Below are 21,907 nucleotides of genomic sequence, written 5' to 3'. Positions count from 1 at the left end.
TTGAGACTAAATGAATGATTGTTACTCAGCCTGACCATTGCAGTAGGTAGGATCTACCAATATAATTAAACCTTGAGACTACAATGAATGATTGTTACTCAGCCTGACCATTGCAGTAGGTAGGATCTACCAATATAATTAAACCTTGAGACTAAATGAATGATTGTTACTCAGCCTGACCATTGCAGTAGGTAGGATCTACCAATATAATTAAACCTTGAGACTAAAATGAATGATTGTTACTCAGCCTGACCATTGCAGTGAGGTAGGATCTACCAATATAATTAAACCTTGAGACACAATGAATGATTGTTACTCAGCCTGACCATTGCAGTAGGTAGGATCTACCAATATAATTAAACCTTGAGACTAAATGAATGATTGTTACTCAGCCTGACCATTGCAGTAGGTAGGATCTACCAATATAATTAAACCTTGAGACTAAATGAATGATTGTTACTCAGCCTGACCATTGCAGTAGGTAGGATCTACCAATATAATTAAACCTTGAGACTAAATGAATGATTGTTACTCAGCCTGACCATCACAGTAGGTAGGATCTACCAATATGATTATACTTTGAGAACTTTTAATTAAACTTTTAACTTTTAACTCATACAGTTCATGGTCGTCAATAAAGCAGGACCCGAGGCGTAAAACAACAACGTTTAATTTCTAACTTAGTAGTTTTACTGTTCATCGTCAATAGGTTTTTAATTTCTAATTGTATTGGTCTTTAATGTGATAATTAATTGTTCTCGTCACGATATGGCTGGAATATTGCCGATGTGACTCACTCACTCACTTACTTAATGTATTCCAGATACTCTGCGGTAGACTGTTAACCGTCGGAGCTTGCCTAAAACCGTTCATTGTGATGGAGGTGCTCGGAATTCCTATAGACAACAAGAGAATCCGAACCAGCTTACGGGAAGGTAGGCACTCGAGTGATAGGGTTTCATAGTCAGAATGCATATGAGGGAAATCCACGATAATGAATGTTTTGTCGATGAACTATGAATATAATCAGGGCACGCCTAGGATTCTAGTTCGTTGTATGTGGAGTATATAACGAGTAAGAGACACACGTTTTCGTTTATCAAAGGGGCACAATTATCAGTTAAGATCCATTGACCAAAGGATACATTGGAACAGTGGAATTATACCATCTTTGCCCATTTTGAAACTTCAAATCAGATATATAAACAAGTTAATTAGTCTGTTTATCATACTTGTGCACTTGGCATATTGTTCGTTGGTGACGCTTTAAAAATTACGATTCCTCGCATGACAAAGGGACATAACTCCGCTAAGTTATGACGCGTGACAAATAAGTATTTTACATCGATGGATACGACGCCACCTGTTCGAACATTATTCTTTCATCATTATTTATTTATTACAGATATATCATACAAATTTTGTTGGTTATTTTTATCAGTTTTGTTTTTTTTAATAATTTCTGGTTATTTATTTCATCTAAGAAAACAACGGTCTCATGCCGGTATGGGAGGATGAAAAACATGACCTCGACATCGTATGTCCGCCATTGGCGTTGCTGAGGTTCGAACTGTGTTCCGACAATGAGCTGATTGACCAGAAGGTTCTTGCACAAGCTACGATTCCAGTGCTAGCTCTCAGGGAAGGTAAGAAACAGTTCCAGAAAAGATCCGGATTCGATTTGGTCTTCAACAACCATGCTGGTCCTTAAACGCGACAAACAAGGGTGGTCAGGCCAGCTCACTTGCAACGTATCCCAACTGGATCGACGACCCGTGAAGATCCGGGTTGGAATTGGTCTTCAGTAACTCATGCTTGGTTAAGAGACGACTAACGGGATCGGATGGCCAGGCTCGCTGTTTCTGATCACTAGATTGTTTGGTCCAGACATGATTATTTACAGACCGTCGCAATATAGCTGGAATATTGCTCAGTGCGGCGTAAAACTAAACTCACTCACACACGCTTAGATAGACGCTCCTGATAATAATTAGATTCTGCAGGTTGGATAGTTACAGATAGCCGTCAGCTTTTCCAAAATTAGTTTCAAGGATACAAAAACTACAAATAGTAGACGCAGTTATCGCCCTTGCATTGCAATTCGCTATGTTGTGTCATTCGAGTATATTTATGCACCATAAAGTGGATAACGTGGTTGACTGAGTGTCACACTGCGCCGTTTACCAGAAAATCAAACATTGGTTTGTATGGCGAATAATTAGGAGATAATCCTATTATGTTTATATTTTGGAAGTGATTATAGTTGGTTGAACGCTGCTAAATGAAACTTCCACAATGCAAACACAATAGGATTATCTCCATTCTACCATGACGTATGCACCATGAATAAAACGCGTTTTAAATATGCACTCATTACCCTTGCGTAGTGGTGTGACACTACGCGCAGTGAACCGGCTCTCAGAAGTGGTTATTGAAAATTACAGCGTTGAACAAGTGAAACAGACAAATACATAGAAACGAAAGCAAACTAACACTCACTGATTATCTTCAGGTTTCCGCTGTGTGCCTTTACAGAACGTCTACAGTGAGAATCTACCGTTATCTGCACTGCTCATACAACTCGCCATCAACGATAAGGAGGTAAGGCTAAGTGTCACTATTAATTGGTGTTACAAATGTGTGTGCCTGTCGTTCCCCTTATGTATTTACACTCAAACACACACAGAGAGAGAGAGAGACAGAGAGAGAGAGAGAGAGAGAGAGAGAGAGAGAGAGAGAGAGAGAGAGAGAGAGAGAGAGAGAGAGAGAGAGAGAGAGAGAGAGAGAGAGAGAGAGAGAGAGAGAGAGAGAGAGAGAGAGAGAATACACACGCACACATGCATATATACTCACATACATTATATATTTATTTTTATACATGAATGTATACATGTATAAATATACGTGTATATGTGTAAGCTTATGACTTCATGACGGGCTCTGTAATATTCTTTTCTACCGTGACTAGGGCCACGAGTGGCTCAGTTGTATAATTGCATTCGCACGCCATGAAGTACTGGGTTTTCGAATCTGTTTTGTCACACTATTGATCTTTGATTTTCGAATCCCGTTTTGTCCCGATAATGTGTCACTAGTTTGTCAACACCATACTCGTGTTCCTGGCTATCACCAAGGTTGTGATCTCCTTGGACACTCCTACCAGACGAAGCGGACTCTTGGTTTAATTTTGATACCGTTGAAACCAATCTTCGATTGAAATCATTGACGGTACCATGGCAGTAATTAAGACATGATAGCGATCCCAACATTAGAAAAATACAAAGTAATGAATGAACGCAGTGTTTACAAGAAGTATTATGACGGGTGGTCATCAGGGTGGTATCAAAGCAATTGCATACTTTATTTCTTTTTCCACCGAAGATGTGATACTATTATTAATTAGAGTTTTATATTTGTTTTATTTTATGTTGTTTTGGGTAGAGTAGAATACATACATGGTATCAATGTTATCTGTATATTGAAGTATGCTACTTGTGATGTCACATGAACTAGTGAAACTAGTCTCCAGTTCTAACGTGTAATCCTGAATGGAATGAATATTATCAGTGGTTTGCATTTTGAGGTATGATGAATTATGGAATTGGTAAGTCCCCATGGTAGTATCTCAGCAAATTGTCGCATGTCCAGAAAACCGTTAATTCTCTGCAATGTTACAAGAACGAAAACCTGTCACGCATTGCTGAAGAAGTGAGGAATATGTACCAGTCTCTGGCCAGCTTGAACCGTGAACCAGACCGCGTGCAGAAACTGATGGACACGGAGAAGAAGATTCTTGAGACTCTGGGGGGAAGGAGGAAGAATAGGTATACAGGGATGAAGGATCTTGCCTGGACACTCCAGCCACCCAGCATGTGCTTCATGTTACACCAGCTTTCAAATACCACTCATATTCCTGTGTGACTTTAACCATTAGTTCACAGCTTTCAGCGGAACAGTATACTCCATACTGAAGATGCGTATGTGGTCCAGCTTCCGGCATATCCAATTTTACCACTACGCTTCATTCATATATACTTTAGAAGTTGCCTTCCCCAAATAATATATTTCTTGAATAATTCCAATGTATGCATACGGTTAATGCAGCTTGTTACGACTTAAATTGTAATAATGCGCGTACATTACAACTTACCATGGTTCAGTTGTTAAAAAATACGGATTTATTACAATTGAAAACGGTATTACAAAAAATAACATTTTACCACATTTTAGGACTTTTACCGCCTTATTACTAGGTCGCTAGAAAGTCATTTTTACAGACGCATGTATCTGTCTGAGGATTAAGTGAAATAATGCCATTCTATTGATTTTTAGTTGTAATTACTTTATTGGTTCCATTTAACGGCATGCGAAATGTATTTCCGAGTCGTTTAAAATGGCTACAAGTAAATACATCTTCTCGCAAAGTAGAATACATGCATCCACACAGACTCAAACGATATCGGGTTTGAACTGATATGCGCTTAATTAGCATGTTAACTGTATGTAGACAATTCCTGCAATTGCCAGTGATGCTGAATGAAACCACGAGGCACGGCATTATCACACATGTTTTGAAAAACGATATGTTTTACTATTTGCTATTAATTACTTCATATGTGTATTTGTTCTCAATTCATATATGATAAGTACAATGGACCAAAGTATTGCCAGAGTTTTCCTGCGAGTATGATCTGAATTATTCAAAGCTGAAATTAGAAAGCTAGCAAAAGAATAAAATGACTCTCAGGTGTCTGCACACATCGTTAGAAAGGGAAATGATGACGTCATTTCTGGTACAAGGCAAACCTTTGGTAATGAATAGGTCTATGGTATTTATTACAAAAGCACTGTAATTAGGACAATCTAGGGTGTACTTTTGGAAATGCAGAATATAACAGGAAAAGGCAGTATTACTTTATAGTTTTGAAGCATGCTGCATTTGCAAACCTGAATGGTATCATTTTTGTCATTGGAATGCATGGCTCAATTCAGTGAAGGTTTGTATGTCATCAAACCTGCTTATATGAAACCATATTCAACAAGAAATATGTATCAATAAATTACATCATGAGACATTCGACAGATTAATGTTATCATCAAATTGTTGGGTGTCCCATTGTCCCTGTGCTATAGTGTGTGCGCTATCAGAATCCGCTTACTGAAGGTTCGTATCCCAAATTGCATCCCAAATCGCATTGCAACACTTGCATGTGCACGTGTGACACTTTGGGCTTTCGTTCAAAATTAAGCAGGTTGGGAACGGATTGAATGACCTCTGATTGTCCTGAAGGTGATCAATACGTGTCACCCGGAAATGTTACTGCCATGTCCTTAAGTTGATATGATATACTGGATTCAGTGCTATATTCTCATATATAACTTATAGCCTATGTTATTTAATGTTAGAGAACATTGGCAAATGACATATTCGGGCAATGGCTGTAGTTAGATGTGATCAAAGATGACAGGTGTGGTTACATGTACAACGGTGGCAGTGGCAGCTAGGTGCCGTTGTACTAGTGTTGGGAATTGGTTGAAATCTCACAATTGATGATTGGTTCAATACTAACGACCAATCATCGAAAAAAAATTGGTTAGCGTCATTTTTTAGATTTTCCTATTCAGGTTGTAGCTGCAGATGAGTATAAAGAAAAAAACATTTGGTTCTCTGTTTTTTTTTAGAAACTGCACAAATTACATTTGCAGATTTCACATCCAGTGTAAAATGATTCAGTTCCAGTGTAACATTAACTTCCCAGATTCTTCAAGAAATATTCAGTCATGACTTTTCAGAAAGTGATGTGAGTTTTCTTAGAAATAAACACGTTTTCCGGCCCTGACAACGTCCTAGATATGTTCCATCATCAAGTATTTCAAACTCTATTACAGCGGTTCCAAAATCGTTTGTGTTCGATTATGAGAAAATGTGATCGATTGCTTGGTTGTTTGGTCACTGCGACCAATCTTCGATTATTTCAATTAATCGGACCACCACTACGTTGTACAAAGCGATCTTAGCGCTAAGGTTACCGTAACTCCCATACCTTAACATAGACTTAAGGCAGTCTTAGGTTGTTTTGTACAACAGCACCCAGGTGTCTGGTGTAATTATGCTTATATATAGTTGATGTACAGGGTTTCATCAAGGTACTGGTGTACTGGATGATGTGCGGTGTAATCGCACAAGCGACATCTTCAGGGGTAGACTGACATTTAATCTCAAAATATCAATGTTTAATTTATATACACATTTATCCATGAAATACAAAGTAGACATGGTAGTGACTTGTTATAGACTTTAGTTGGTGCAGTCTCTTGGGTGTTGGAGACATTTTCAGGTGACGGTTGCAATAATATGTTTCATCAATTTTTCATTCAAATATATTGACCCGTTTTCTGTTACATTGACGGCTATAACAAATGGTATAACGGGATCTATGAATAAACTAGATACAAATTGGCTCCACAAAGCGTGTCTGAAACCTATGTTTCGTAGGATGAATTCTAAGATTCGCATGGAGTTTCGTTGTTTTGTGTCGTAGCTTTCCGGAAAGGGGTAAACAACAATTTCTAAAACGTCAGACTTTCAAGACACGTTCTGCTGACACACCTTAGTGTAAATTTTAAAAAAGCACAAAGCAGCGTGAGATCAAACTCACTTATTCACTTATTTGGTGTACAGATTTTACTTTTATAAAAGCATACAATAAAAGTATCTGATCACTTGCATTATATTCTCTTCACAGTAACGTCTATGGAGAGCTTCCCATCGGCAGGTACAAATAGACTTCGACAAAAGGATCTGGAGTATTCTGCACTGACTTCAGAAAGCTGATAGAAGAACTGCACAAGGAAAAGGTCCGGTCTCATTACACGGGTAGTGTTTATACAGAACAAAGAGGTCGACAGCTTGTTGTACAGGAAGTCAAATGAGTGATGCCAAGAATGGCGTCATGTCATATAATCAGAACGAGCAGGAGCAGGAAAATCAAGAGGAACGTATCTGTACCTGACGATACACGATTTGCTGTGGAGATTTAGCTATAAATTATTTATAGTTGCTTACTAGTTCATTTAAGATCGTGGAACAGATTAAAACAGATTTGTGATGGTGTGTGTCCGTCGATAAAGGTACTGTAGCATTATATCCAATTAAACAAGCATGAAAGTTAGATACCTTCAAATGGTTCAGTGTGGGTGTCCAGCAATCGTGTGTGTTTGAACTTCATCCATGGACCCACGTGGTTACATACTTAATGCTTGACAGACTCTCCTTGAGGACAAAAGGTATGGTCCTATGTTCAATCTTCCTACAAGGATGAGTGCGATGTTTTTAGATAGAAGGTTTGATTGGTTGCATTGTTTGTTGTTTATTGTCTTGTTTTGAAGTGTTTTTGACTGACACTACCTGTTGAATGTACATTTAAGGCTTATATGAATGCTTCTTTACGGATCTTAGACACGCGTTATGTAAATATTACAGTCCAAATCATATTGCCTAGGTTTTATTTGTATCTGTGAATATTTGTACTATCCATTTTTGTACTATATCATTAATAATATTTTTCACGCCAGTATTCAATTCAGGTGGACATCAGTTCTTGTACATACAACTTAGATATGTTTGCTTAGCTTGTCCGTCATTTGGACCTACCATCAAGATACAACATATATATTTGTTACTTTTTCACTCACGTATGTCTTTATTTTTAATTATTCCTGGTGCTTATTACCTGTTTTTAATTCAAACATACTCCAAAGGAATGAATATTGAAACCCAGGAAAATATACATTTGTTACTTTAAAACCTCAGTCTCTTAAGTATCTTATTATTTATAGCATGCATCTATTTCGCACTAACTGTGATACGTAATGCATAATATGTATATGTGTGAACATGTGTAGAATTGCACCATAAACTTAGTTAACTTGCTGATTGTAGCAAGCAATGTACCATTTCTACATGTGTGGTTATCGTCACCGTACCTTTATGCGGTGCAAAGTCCACCGCCGCTCGCTGCACATGATGGTGTTATATTTTCTGGTCTTGTGAGTGAGTACGGCTGTACGCCATTTTCAGCAATATTCCAGTAATATTGCACCAGAAATGGGCTTTACAATCGTGGAGATTCTTCCGTGTCGAAGCGACATTTGTACATCATTTCACAAATAGTTTACAATTAGTTGCCTGGTGACAATCTGTTATAATAGGGAAAGTGATTGCTTAGAACATTCAAGAACATCCACGATGCACTGTGTACAGCAGATTCAGTACTTCTTCAAATCAACTAAATGATATATATAGGATGGGTTTATATTTATCCGGATAGTTTGAAAGAAAACATACTTATTAATAACGAGCTATGGTGTTTAATCATCGCACTGATGTAACGCCTGCCATTTATCACATGAATTGTGACAATCACATCAATAGCGGATTTGTTCTTCTTTTGATAAAAATTACAGTTGAAATGAAATGGAAACACAGATCAGATTATATCATGTATAGATGCTGAAAATGCCATGAAGTAAAATGTCCATAAAAGAGGTATGCTTGTTGTATGTTATGCTTCTTCTCGTCAGCGTCAGCGATATGAACATAAGTATTGTTATATATATGTTTCACGTTGTTCCTGCGTCACGGTTTTAACGTATTTTACGTTTTGTGAATTTTGACAGTCACGTTTATAGTGGTTTTGTTTTTTCATAAAAATACAATAATTGTAATGAAATGGAATTAAAGTTTCAAAAGAAAATATGTATACATCAATATTCATTTGCCCCCAGTGGCGACTTTGTCATTGCAGCGGTTGTATGTGATACCCTCTATGTACAGAACCAAGCATAATTATGTACCGCTAACCAATTGATCTGATTGTTTTCTTAATAGCATCTACGTTGTGCATGTTACAAATTGATATTACATCATAATTTCATTCTTTTTGTTCTCAACTGTTTTCTTAAGATCATTTTGAGACACTTTCTGTGATTGTTCTTTTTTCATATTGCCCTTCGAAGTACAATTTGGTTTCATCTTGGGTAGAAACTACCGATACATAAGCATTTTGACATCTTATTGTTTCATCTTAATGATCTTGAAATAAAACAATTTATCCCTCTTTGGAGGGAAATATATTTTCTGAGAGGAAGAAATTCCTTATTCTCCATTAGGAAGAAAATATCTGCATGTGTAGTTCTAAGACTGGGAATATATCCCTTATAAGCTGTTTCAAATCAACAATACCTTTCTTACGAGCCACGGAGGGTCATATTGACTATTTACAAGTTTCAATTGCTTTATTCCTTTTGTTCATCTGAAATATGTCAGTGAGATATATTCACCGAAGCAGTTTCACACGAGGCATATGTGATTTTATGCGTATTTCGTTAGGTTGGCCGTGCGGAACTTGATGCAGGACGCATATATCTGCATATACATCCCATGATACTGCTACAACTATTACAAACAATATTATGGATGTCAACCTCTTCTTTATTGTATACACAGTGTATCTGGGCTTTTCCTTGACCCTTCGTCAGGCGAATGACCCGACGAAGGGCAAGGAAAAGCCCAGAAACGTGAATACAATAACAATTGAAGTTGACGTCCATAATAGTTTGTCATATACATGAATACCAACTTCTACATGCCTCTCAAGAACCCCATACTACAATAAAAATTGAAGTTGACATCCATAATAGTTTGTCATATACTTGAATACCCACTTCTATATGCCTCTCAAGAACCCCATACTACAATACAAATTGAAGTGGACGTCCATAATAGTTTGTCATATTCTTGAATACCAACATCTATATGCCTCTCAAGAACCCCATACTACAATACAAATTGAAGTTGACGTCCATAATAGTTTGTCATATACTTGAATACCAACATCTATATGCCTCTCAAGAACCCCATACTGCTACATGTTGTGGAATACCTCTACCCGATCGCATGTACTGAGTGATAATACACAGAAACCATTGAAGCAAAGAAAGGTCAACTCTTTCTCCAGAACCGTTGCAAAATATATTTTCACATTCTTATTTTAATTTTCTTCATTTCATATATTTTAACAGTTCGAAACAGCTCTTCGCTGTATAAATATCCTTAAACACGTTTTTCCTACTCAAATGTATGCGCAAAACCTATGTACACACAGCTCAAATTCTGTAGACTCAAAGTGTATGTAAGTACTGTTTACGCCCTTAGACTCTCCTTGTGAATCCTTGAAAGGTATCTTGTATTGGGCTTCTGTTAAAACATTCCATATGTCCGATTTGCTAAACTTTGAATTGTTCAGCTTAGTAAATAACTGATTATGAATTTGCAAAATCGTTGTGTTATTTTTTATGACTGTGGAATGAGAGTGCGTGACATTTCTCAGTTGTGTGTCGTCACTATGTTTCCAGTTTGCCTAATCCGGTTTCCAGTGGTAGTGGGAGTGACGTGGGTGACGTGACGTCACTATGTTCCCAGTTTGCCTAATCCGGTTTCCAGTGGTAGTGGGAGTGACGTGGCGTGACGTGACGTCACTATGTTCCCAGTTTGCCTGATCCAGTTTCCAGTGGGCGTGGCGTGGCGTGGCGTGGCGTGGCGTGGAGCGGCGTGGCGTAGCGCGGCGTCACTATGTTCCCAGTTTGAGTGATCCGGGTTCCAGTGGTAGTGGGTGTGGCGTGGCGTGGCGTAGCGCGTGGCGTGGCGTGGCGTGGCGTGGCGTGGCGTGGCGTGGCGTGGCGTGGCGCACTCACTCATCTTCTACCTATATATCAATAATACGTAAATGATTAAGTCAGGGCAAGACAATCCTGTCATCAGTATGATATACGATTCTCTCCGTCTTGATGAGATGACCTCCAGCTACAGATCCACCGATCCATTAGCGGTCGTCACGTGATATACGTCACACAGAATAATATAGCAGTTTCTAACATGGATTCCTACACACGTTTAGCATAACATGTCCATGGACGTCTTGTTCATTCAAATACGTCAACAGAAACAGATGGCATCGCCTACATGAATACCATTTCAGGATGAGGTTAAGTTTGTCGCTTGATTACGTTTTCTCTCAGAGGTAAGAAGCTTCAATGTCCACAAGTACCGTCAAATAGAGACAGTTTCGTTATATTACTATTTCTCTATTTCCAAACACGAATTCAAATGCTCCACTTACCAAAGGAAATCACTAAGTTTCGTATTTTCGTGTGCTCTGCCTCAAACGGTAATCTGTGTCACCAGCAGCCTTAGCATGACTCAAACACACACCAAAAATATACACAACACGTTCATTTAATTCCATCAGCAGCATCTCTGGCTGGATGAATATCCAGGTCCATCCATTACGCTCCAGCTTCCATTTTAAGTGAAGAGTATCGCTACAGCTATCAGTTTAAAACTTTGTGAAGTAACTCTTTCGGGACGAAATGCAATTCTCGGCCTTAATATAGTTCGCTATGAATGATTGAAGCTTGGTGTTTAAATGGATTGCTCTTTCAGGATTAATGTGCCTGACAAGGACTGACGTTGATATCTTATACCATTGTCTCACGTGACCAAATTCGTGTATATTGTTCACTCGAGGAACAGTCTTTATTAGCTGATGGACGTCAACAAACACACTTCAACGTTTGGACAACATATTTTAATTAGACTGAACCTTCGGTGGAAACACTGCAACTGAGAAGTTACTTGAAATTTACAAAAATGTAAAGGGGAAAAAATATACAAATAAGTCAACGAGAAACTTAGTCCATGAACACACAATGCCATTTAGAAAGTGGTCAAATGTAACATATGTTATTTTGGGGATTACACCTCCCTAGTAAAGTACAGATTCTCGTCCTCTTGTTGGGTTGAGCCGCGGTGGCTGAGCGGGTTAGGCATCTGATTTGTGTGCTGGCGATTAGGTGCCTGACTCTGAGGGTGTGGGTTCGAATCCAGGATGGGACACATCCCAACAACAGTACTAGAATCCTCTGTCTGACATACAAGTGCCTCCATGGTTTGGCTCCCTCCTACTTGTCTGAACTCCTACATCCGTATGTCCCCGCACGCAACTTGCGCTCAAACACACAAAACCGACTGGTCATCCCATCCTACAAACTGAAATCCTTCGGACACCGATCATTCTCTTACTCCGCGCCTGTGCTTTGGAACTCTCTCCCATGTGCCCTTAAAAGCTCTGCCACAATTGACATTTTTAAGTCCAGACTTAAAACCCACCTTTTCTCAGTATGTTATGTATAACTTCATCTGTAAATACTCCAGTGTAAATATTCTGCAGCGCTTTGAGCATGCCTTAGGGTGTGGAAGGGGCGCATTATAAATATGCATTTATTATTATTATTACTTTTCTAAGTAAGTTTAATCCCAAATATATATGTTATAAAATAGACCAGTTTATCTTTGTTAGATTTGTGGAAATACGACAGCAACTGCAATAGCGATACATCTTACCTAATACGACGGCTATGCGTTTTTTCTCAGTACATCACAAGACAACATATGTACATTAGCTCTTAACACTTCATGATTTCTTGATGTATAAAGCCCTTCTGGCTGTAACATAAAGAAAACAGTATGTGAATGTCCTATATAGTGACACTGCTTATATAAACTCTCCGCTCAGATCTCCATCCATCAGTCAAGATGTCGCCGACGTTCCTCCTGGCATTGATGATGGTTGTCTCTCAGAGTGGGTTGCTGTATGCCCACGTGGCACTTTTAAACACGAACCCTTGGATTAGGAAGTTCTCCATCTGTGTTCCTCGCGAAGGTAAGAAAATACACGATCTGAGCGGGTGTTGGTTAACGCCGCAGTCAAACTGTTCACACAATATTAGCGAGGTAGTAACGGAGTCAACCAAACATGGACAAGAACCTATCAGTTAAAGACAGACTCCCCTAATATACTCCCATACTAGTGAAGACAAGCATTTTATGGACGTAAACGGTTTACTCCCATGAACTACATCCCATTTGAACTACATCCCAAATTAACTACAGGGATTAATTAGGGATTAATTATCTGAGTAGAGGCACCCCCATGGCATGTAATGAGCACAGCCCATCAGCTCTCCCAGAAGAACTACATGTTTAAACTCCTATTGACCAGTAATTATGTTGTTGTAAAGGTAATCTAATAACCAGAAAGTAAACTACAAGAGAGACGGGTATGTTGTAGTTAATGAATGTTTCATGTTTACAATAGTCACCCTTAATTAGAAGAGAGAACATATTTTAACATGGACATTTTAAACGCGAGGAAAATGTTTCATTGCAAAAATATGTCGAAGCAGGTTTATTCATAGCTAGTGTGTAGCAGATAGACTAAGCGACTGACCGGCCATAACAATGTCAACAATATTTCTACTTATGTGTAAACCTCCAGACTGTATCTGCATAAGATCTTTCGCCGGTCAATGCTTCTTCATATGTACAAAAGTAAATGTCGTCACAGGCAACGCATAACGGTAGTAGCTATGTCGTCTTCATCCGTATAAGGTTACAGTTAGTGACAATAAGTAATATGTAATAGATATATAAGACATATCTTCTTAGGTAGTTGAAAATGTTGAAACAAATACAGAGATGGACATTCTTCCATTTGTTTGTATCTACAATCCTAATAACTGTACAGTTATGCCCATTATAAAAGCAAATCTTCCAATTTTGTATAAAAGTGATACTATGTAAAAAGGTTTATCAGTCAGTGTTACAAAATGTCAAACACCTCGATACGAAACTTGTTCAATCATAACTGAAGACTGCAAATTTACATTTTGAGAAGCCAAACTATTTACTATCAGAACCAACATGAACTGCCGCAGCAAAAAATGTTATATATGTTTTATTTGTTTTGTTTTGGGCAAATCCATAAAGCAGACGCAGGTGACAGCATGTAGTTAGTCTGTGCACTGGACCATAACATGAGTGGTTTTAAGCTGTAGTTCTTATGGGAGGACACCACGTAAACACGACGTGTCTGAGTATATTCTTACTCCTTATCATTTCAACGGAAGAATATTCTCCCAAACGTCGTGTAATCGTTATCACGAAGGAGTAAGAACATACGAACGTCGTGTTTCTCAAAAGAAGGTGAGGTGGTGAGTTGAAATTGGGTTTAACGTCGTAAAGAATATTTCGCCTTTATGACGACGTGCATGCGTGTTCTGCGCGGCTGTCGTACTAGCCAAACGTATTTTTATAGTGCAGCCCACTGAGATACCAGGCCGCAGTGAAGCATGAATAATGACACAATACTGACTCCGAGCCGACCAGTCCTTGTTGTATTAATGCCGAGCGCCAGGCAGGGACCAACAAGTACCATATTTTAACGTCTTTTATGACGCGGTCGGGGAACTTCCAAAAGAAAGATGTTGAAATCCAAAAATTAATGTGCATCACTTCTAAATGTCGTTCAAAGATTTTATACATATTCCGTATGTAATGACGAATACGATGTGTTGTTGGATATACAATGTATATTTGGTCAACTCTTTTTATTTCCAATAGAGATGTAAATGTTAATGCTGCCCATACACTATATCCTATGTCAGCTACACGTCGTTCATTGTATACGGATACCTAAAGATGCCCGTGTCCTTATATACTCATGTCAATAATGGTTGTCACCCCCTTCAATATTTTTAATTGGAGAGGGGGTGTGGGGTAGGGGTGTGAGGTGTGTGTGGGGTTGGGGAGAGGAGGGGGTGACAACCATTATTGGCATGAGTATAGTTAATGTTCATAAGAACTGTGTACATAAACGCGAGTATGCAATGCTCACATTAACATTTAAATGAACACGTATCTACACGCATATTCTTACATAAACTCACACATACCTACATGAACTCACATCCATGCATGGAAAATCAGTATTAAGACAAACACACTTATATGATTGTTTGATCGGCATTCTAGAAGTTGTTGAGAATTCTAGAACTTTATGGATGACAACTTCTTGTTTATTGCAAAGAGCGACGTATCGATGTAGATTCTTACTTTTAGCTTGATAACGATGTAAGAATCTATATTGAAACGTCGTTCTGTGCACTAAACAAGAAGTTGTTATCCATAAAATTGTATGTTTCATTTTTCACATATATATGTATGAACAGATTTACTACAATCATCATTATATAGGTAAGCATTCATATACTTGGACAAAGCCACATAAACATACACCTGTATAATATTAAGTGATAAAGCCCTTTTCATTTCATGACATCCATTTTAAACCTTGTAAATAGACAATATTCAAGAAATTAATTTCACGTGTAAATTTCACGCTTACTGGAGTATGAACGCTTTAAGCCATGCAAGTTAAGGTCGTGCAAACGCCAGGGCTTGCGACATACTCCAGTAATTCAACACAATGTGACATTTATTTCTTATATAATTCGTATTTTGAAGTTTAAGGGGGTGCCAGTTTGACTGCAACGCACATTTTAGACGATTTGCCTCACCGGTTACATTGGAATGCAGTGACCCAACAGCGGTTATAATCGTCACACTTACGTAAACCAAAGTAGTTCCAATTGAATGTACAAATACATAACTCATTATTTATCGAAAGTTATTTTTTAAAGACTTACAATCATAAATTACTTTAAGCCAACATATGTTAGGGGTATTGTTTGATTCTTTAGCGTTATATAAAGTAATGAGACACTTTGCGCATGAATACCTGTGTGTGAACAATATTCAAACTGTAAACTGCGAGACCACCCATTGGAACAACCAATCATAATGTGCCTATTGAAACTTGCAGGAGGAATAGTACCAGTAACTAAACAAAAATCCCACTTCGTAAATCAACTGATTGAAGTGATGAATTTCATTAATACATGTACTTACATCGTATCTGTCCACTTATGGAAAATGAGAGAAAACTGCAATTTCATCAATAATTTTTCACTAGACCAAACTTCTTTAAAAAGAATTTACTTTTTAACAAACGAAAACTAGGATTAGTTATATAATTATTCAAAATGTGTAAAAACATTATGCTGCTATCTAACACAAACAGTATGTTTCACAATTGAATATTGTACTCTGATATACGTTCTCACGGCTCGGTGAAGTTGTTGATGTATGCCTGTATATTAATATGTACATTATGTTAATGTTGTACCCCTAATACCGCGGATAGCGGCCTGGGTGTGAATAAAGTTCGGTTCAGAGAAAGGACCGCTCAACAGGCACATGCCTGTTATCGGATTAATTGTGATGATGAATGTGAAACTACAGATGCTGAAAATTCATTTTGTCATTATCCCACTTGTTGGGCCTGCAATTTGGGCGAGTTTTCTAACTCAGCTGTTTATCGACGGGGCGCCTTGAAACAGTCTCGGGAATTTCTTATGAAAAGTAGTGTAAACGTCAAAGGTGGAGTGTATACTTTGTAAACGTCACTTCCTGAAGATTGTTGAGAAATGAACGGGCCATTGTTGAGAACTGATTGTCAAGTAAACCAAACAAATCACCGGAAATCCGGTCAGCCTCAAAATTCAGAATTTATGTTAATATATCATGTCACATGCCGTGCATAAATACGCATATCTTATATATGTACATGACTGTGCAATTGATTTGCCCTTGCGTGTGTTTGTTGCCACCGAGGGAACACTTGTTCGGAACCACCTGGTACAATGACCACTGATTAATTGTGATTCCTAAACATATTGGTATTATAAATTAGGAGTCATGCATCCACAGTAGATATGTTTGTTACGTGATGAAATGATTTGCATATATTTACATAGAAAAGGCATGCATTTTATAAGACTGGCTTAGTCAAGGTTACGTAACTCGCCACAGCGCTTTTCTGTTCCGTTTCCAGAATATGCCACCTGTGTTGTTCAGCCAGACCCAACAGCTCCTTACAAGGTTACTGGCACAGTAGACTTCTCTCAAACTGACGTAAGCATCACTTGTAAAACTGTAAATGTAAAACGGTTAGTGCTAATTATTCAAGGGAAGTTTTCAATCTGTGCATGAAGTAAATGTACATATGTAATGTGGCATGCTGATGGCATCAATTAGTTTTTTGAAAGATGAAGTGCTTCATTAAGAGATATGAAGATCTGTATCTCTTCACACTGTGTCATGACGGTGTGTTTTGATGGCTTTCAAAATTATTTCAAACATACAATCTGATCTTGTGTGAGTTTGGAGCACAAATAACCAGTCCACTTACATACTAACGAATCCCGAATGCTTAGTCGACATGGCTTTATTGACCACATACGTGACCAGAAATAAAATGAAAATGAAAATACCAATGGTCTGACATAATTTAATTTCAAAGCGCGTGTGCATATACATACACAAAATGATGAATAGTGTAAAAGGAAATAATATTTTACAAATATTTGGCTTGCTCAAAAGTTGTTTGATCATTGTAACAGTCATCTTGACCCTACTCAAACAGTTGCACAGCTTTATGATACACATGTGGAGAAACTTTCCAAATTTGACGTATCAAAATGGCATCTTGTTTAATATAATCCCGTTCAGAAGTCTCGTTTTTTTAGTGAATATCTTAGACCATGATAATTCAACAGTGATTTTTCTGACTATGAAAATGTTGTTTTTATACTGATAATGCTTTAGTGTCATATAAGGTGTTCTTTCATGTTACAGTACTGCGGTTACTATGGTGACCTGTTGATCAGGGTCACTCTAAAGGGTTTCCCACGCTCTGACCCCGTGAAGGATCATGGCTTCCATGTTCATCAATACGGTGACCTCTCTGACGGATGCACAAGTACGGGAGGTCATTACAATCCCTTCAACATGACTCACGGAGCTCCCTCTGATGAGAAAAGGTTTGATCCCAAGCTTCACTTATATTTTTATCATGCATTTGGGTTATTGAAGGTCTCGGTTAACGGTTGGCAAGATGAGTTGATGGCCATGAACCCTACCACACCTCTGCTAAATGGTTCTGATTCGGTTATGTATGGAACGCCGTCATTTTGTCTCAGATTTAGGATAAACAGCGAAAAAACTTAAACGGTAAGATCAATGTATATTGGTATGCTGCTCTGTGATATGCTCAAGTGAAGGATCGGACATTACGTTCATGTCCAAACTGTAATTATTACAACCACATGGCTGATTGTCAACTCTAATGATTTGTTATAGACACGTGGGTGACTTCGGGAACATGCCTGTTCAAGCTGGTCAAGTAAATCAGTTCCGTCGTGACTGGATGGCGACCATTTTTGGCCGGTACTCCATAATTGGCAGAGCAATAGTGGTGAGCATAACTGTCCATTCCTTGCACTTCCTTCCTTACTATTAAACTATTGCTATCAAATTAAACAACACCTGAAAAGAAACCATGGAGAGAAAACATTCGGACGTTCTTCATAAATTTTCCCCAGAACGTCATCAACAGATGGTAATAATATAGTAATATGTACGTGTACTGGAATGAACATGACAAAATGAACTCGGGAAAAGGAAATGCTTCTGTAAGGGCGACTCTTTGACAAAAGGAACTACCACCACCACCACCACCATTGTCAATGAGGTTATATTTTAATCAAATCATTACAGGACAACCATCGGTGTGATCTTAACCTGAAAAGCAGATTACTTTTTAAGTGCTAAGCTGCTGAGTGCAGTTCATTTCAGGTTTGATATTTGGGAATACTGATAATGTGTTCTCACCTGCATTGCAATCACGGTGGTCAATCCCACAAATGTACAGATTGTTATGGAAAGATGGAAAACTTGGCCTTTTCAGAGACTGAAAAAATACAATTTTCTTGACAGTGGTTAAATGTTAATTTGTATTTATGAGAAAAATTATGAGAGGTGCTTATCAGTAGGGTCATTGCAATTCCCGGCTTCCTTGAAAGTGGAGAAGGTGTTATCTCCCAGGAAGGAATGACAGTTGCCAAGCAGGCATTCTTAGTGTAAGATTCACAAAGACACTTATTAACTCGGTTTTCTTTTTGTGACAGGTTCACGCAGGAACTGATGACCTCGGTAGAGGTGGGGACCCTTCCAGCAAAGAAAACGGAAATGCTGGATCCAGAGTGGCCTGCTGTGTCATTGGGCGTGGAGTAAAATGAAGTGCCGCAGACAACCAATAACTGGTGTATTCCGAATAAACTGTCGATATCTCTTGAATACTGAATACCAACACTGTACCGGAACAATATATACATGGTGCTATCTGAATGGTTGAAGATAGCACCATAAAGATATCTCGTAGTCGTTTTACACTATACGTATGCATTATGTTTTTCATATAATTCTTTCTCTCAGTCCCACTTTTGAACAAATAATATGAAGGTTGTTTTTCCTCTACATACTCAACATAATCACTTCCATATGCAGTGGTCCCGGGTGGTTAAAATGAACCATGACGTCACAGATGTATCACCAGTTGCGTCTATACTGTTGCATTGATCAGAGCAAAACAATATCACGGGACACTTACCTTAGTCTGTATGTACAGTATAATATAACAGCTTAATATGTATATAAAACAAATCTGTATGTCAATAAAATGATATATCATATTTGTATCATTATCTATATGGTTCACGATAGGTAAGAACAAGGGAACATATGATTGAAAAAAACATCGGACAATCATGGTCACCGATTGCATAATAGCCTTTACGTGTCTACAAGATAGGGTTGTTTTGACAACGGGATTTATTAAGATGTTTCATATTGTAAACCTGATCAAATATTTACAAGCAAGAGTCCTACAGTGCTTTTTGACACAATGGAAACTTTGAAGTCATCTATCGTGTCATACAGTCTTGTACATGAAGATTTTGCCAGTCTAAATGTTAAAGCTTGCATGAAATTGTTAAACAGTCATATTTTTGGTTTAGTTGGGTAAATCAGTTGAGGGGAGGGGAATGATCTTTATTATGCCGCAGACTGGGAGAACAAAGTACATGTGCAGACTGGCATGTTAATTATCTTATATTATTTACCCGAGAAGTTCCGGTGTAGAATTGGTCTTCAGCAAAAGGCTTGTTGTAAACGGCTCCTAACGGGACAGGGTGGCCAGAGTTGGTGGGACATTGTATTCAAATTGCGTAGATCAATGCTTGTCATGTTAGTCACTGGATTGTCTGACTTGATTATTTACAGACCGGCGTCATATAGCTGGAATATTGCTGGGCGCGGCGTTAAACAACAAACAAAGTATAAAGTAATGCTGTATATTTTTTTGCGCAGACAATAATCCCATTGATCTATTCCTCAACTTAAACCTGTTTCATTCATGAAAGTGATCAAGAATGATTGCCCAGAACTTTCAGTATATACTGAGGGATAAAAATAAGGGATCACATTAAAGCAAAAGTGTTCCTTTATGTTGTTCCCCGGTTTCTTCACAAGATTTGTATCGCACAACTTGTGAAGAAACCTGCAAAAAAATATAGAAACAATTGTGCTTTCATCTGATCCCTTATTTTTCCCCTCAGTATATGTGGCCCATTTACCAATTATATGTACTTCTGATGGTGTGATAGTGTTTCAGAAGAATTTATTATAACAATGATAATACTTTTGATTACCAGAAATGAGAAGGCTTTTTGGTCCAATACAATAGTTTTGCAATAGTCTTGAAACTAGACATTAAGTTATTTGCAGCTCGCCCAATTTTCGAACAATATCGTAACTAAAACATAGGAGGTATTCACACACTCAATACGGTTTCTGATGTCGCTGAAGTCGTTTCAGTTTAGAATCTCAAGGACATCATCCCGACACAACAGAAACTTGTAGAACCTGTTGAGAGAAACGCTCGTCCACATGCCCATCAGGAGCGGTGATTGGTCACCTCAAATGGGACAAAGCAAGTGTAAAATGAGTGTAGACAACCTTGTCATTGCGTTATCCAAAGGTATACTGAGTATAATCTCTTCAGGAGGTTTTGTTTGTGTAAGACTGTGTTAGTTTCAAACTCTCTCTTGATATGTGATGGTCCGATTCAAACTCTCACGTGATGGGTGATGGTCCGATTCAAACTCTCACGTGATGGGTGATGGTCCGTTTCAAACTCGCCGACGGGAGATGGTCATTTCAAACTCTCACACGATTGCTGATGCTTAGACATATTCTGTCCGTAATCTTCTAAGATGGTTGTTCCATAAACGTTCAGTCTTCAGGTATTTTTTGACACAATAACTTGGTCAGTGAGAGTCTACTGTCTACAGCAGAACATTATATATTGTCTCTGACATATCATCTCAGTAGTGAGTGGGTGAGTTTAGTTTTACACCGCACTCAGCAATATTCCAGAGTAAACATAGTGTGAGGGGCACATCATTACGGAATGTGCATTTAGGAACAATATCTTATATTAACAGAACATCACGCAAGAAGCTTTTCACTGGTTAAGCAATGTGTGTGCGTGTGCGGCGACAGCTGTTTTGAAGACTGGTTCTAGTCAGAACTAAACTGATTTCTGCATAATCAAGCATCGATCTACATCATAGGCGTGTTCAGACCCACAGTTAGCCAAGATGATCCCGACCACGTCTCTTAAATACGACGAGCGGTAAAAGCAGCCCTACTCGTTTAACCCTGAATAACAATAAGAATGTTTGAGAATATGCATGCGCATAATGCCTGAATATTTAATTAGACTACATCAGACTGAGCATATAGTGGAAATTTACAGTTCAGTGATAGCAACAAAAATAGCATAAACTGAGAAGCAATTGAATTTAATATTTTACAAATGAATAAAATCAAGTCAACGTGAATCTTAATCTTAATTAGGTTTGGCTACATATGTACACATGTAGTCACTTTTATGATATCGCTGGCTGTCACATTAAGAAGACAGTTACTGTTCACTGTCTTATATCGTGACCCTACTCATATAAACTCCCCGCTCATGGATCAGAT

General features: G+C 38.2%; 2 protein-coding genes and 1 long non-coding RNA gene across 3 annotated transcripts in view; all 3 read left to right on the top strand.

The window, feature by feature from the left end:
• The window catches only part of LOC124256074 (1-phosphatidylinositol 4,5-bisphosphate phosphodiesterase gamma-1-like), a 64,289-nt gene extending 53,955 nt beyond the window's left edge, over window positions 1–10,334 (top strand). The window contains exons 30-34 of the mRNA XM_046690004.1: window positions 824–935; window positions 1,485–1,646; window positions 2,513–2,601; window positions 3,679–3,824; window positions 6,747–10,334. Of these exons, the coding sequence (XP_046545960.1) occupies window positions 824–935; window positions 1,485–1,646; window positions 2,513–2,601; window positions 3,679–3,824; window positions 6,747–6,786 (549 nt within the window). The 3' untranslated portion in view covers window positions 6,787–10,334. The remainder of the gene's footprint in view (window positions 1–823; window positions 936–1,484; window positions 1,647–2,512; window positions 2,602–3,678; window positions 3,825–6,746) is intronic.
• Window positions 6,013–6,737, top strand: LOC124256071. The gene is made up of 3 exons (XR_006892820.1): window positions 6,013–6,025; window positions 6,072–6,577; window positions 6,633–6,737. It is a non-coding gene; the product is annotated as an uncharacterized LOC124256071 (long non-coding RNA).
• Window positions 10,335–12,600: 2,266 nt separating the features above from the next.
• On the top strand, window positions 12,601–19,551 carry LOC124256084 (superoxide dismutase [Cu-Zn]-like). The gene is made up of 5 exons (XM_046690016.1): window positions 12,601–12,782; window positions 16,854–16,933; window positions 17,657–17,841; window positions 18,161–18,275; window positions 18,988–19,551. The coding sequence occupies exons 1-5, from the start codon at window positions 12,656–12,658 to the stop codon at window positions 19,096–19,098; spliced, it is 618 nt and encodes a 205-aa protein (XP_046545972.1). The 5' UTR covers window positions 12,601–12,655; the 3' UTR covers window positions 19,099–19,551.
• Window positions 19,552–21,907: the final 2,356 nt, after the last annotated feature.

This window comes from Haliotis rubra, unplaced genomic scaffold (genome assembly GCF_003918875.1).
Source record: "Haliotis rubra isolate DU_JTF1 unplaced genomic scaffold, ASM391887v1 Scf617, whole genome shotgun sequence".
Classification (NCBI taxonomy): domain Eukaryota; kingdom Metazoa; phylum Mollusca; class Gastropoda; order Lepetellida; family Haliotidae; genus Haliotis; species Haliotis rubra.
The sequence above is the reverse complement of the archived record's forward strand: the minus strand, read 5'-3'. Positions and strand labels throughout refer to the sequence as shown.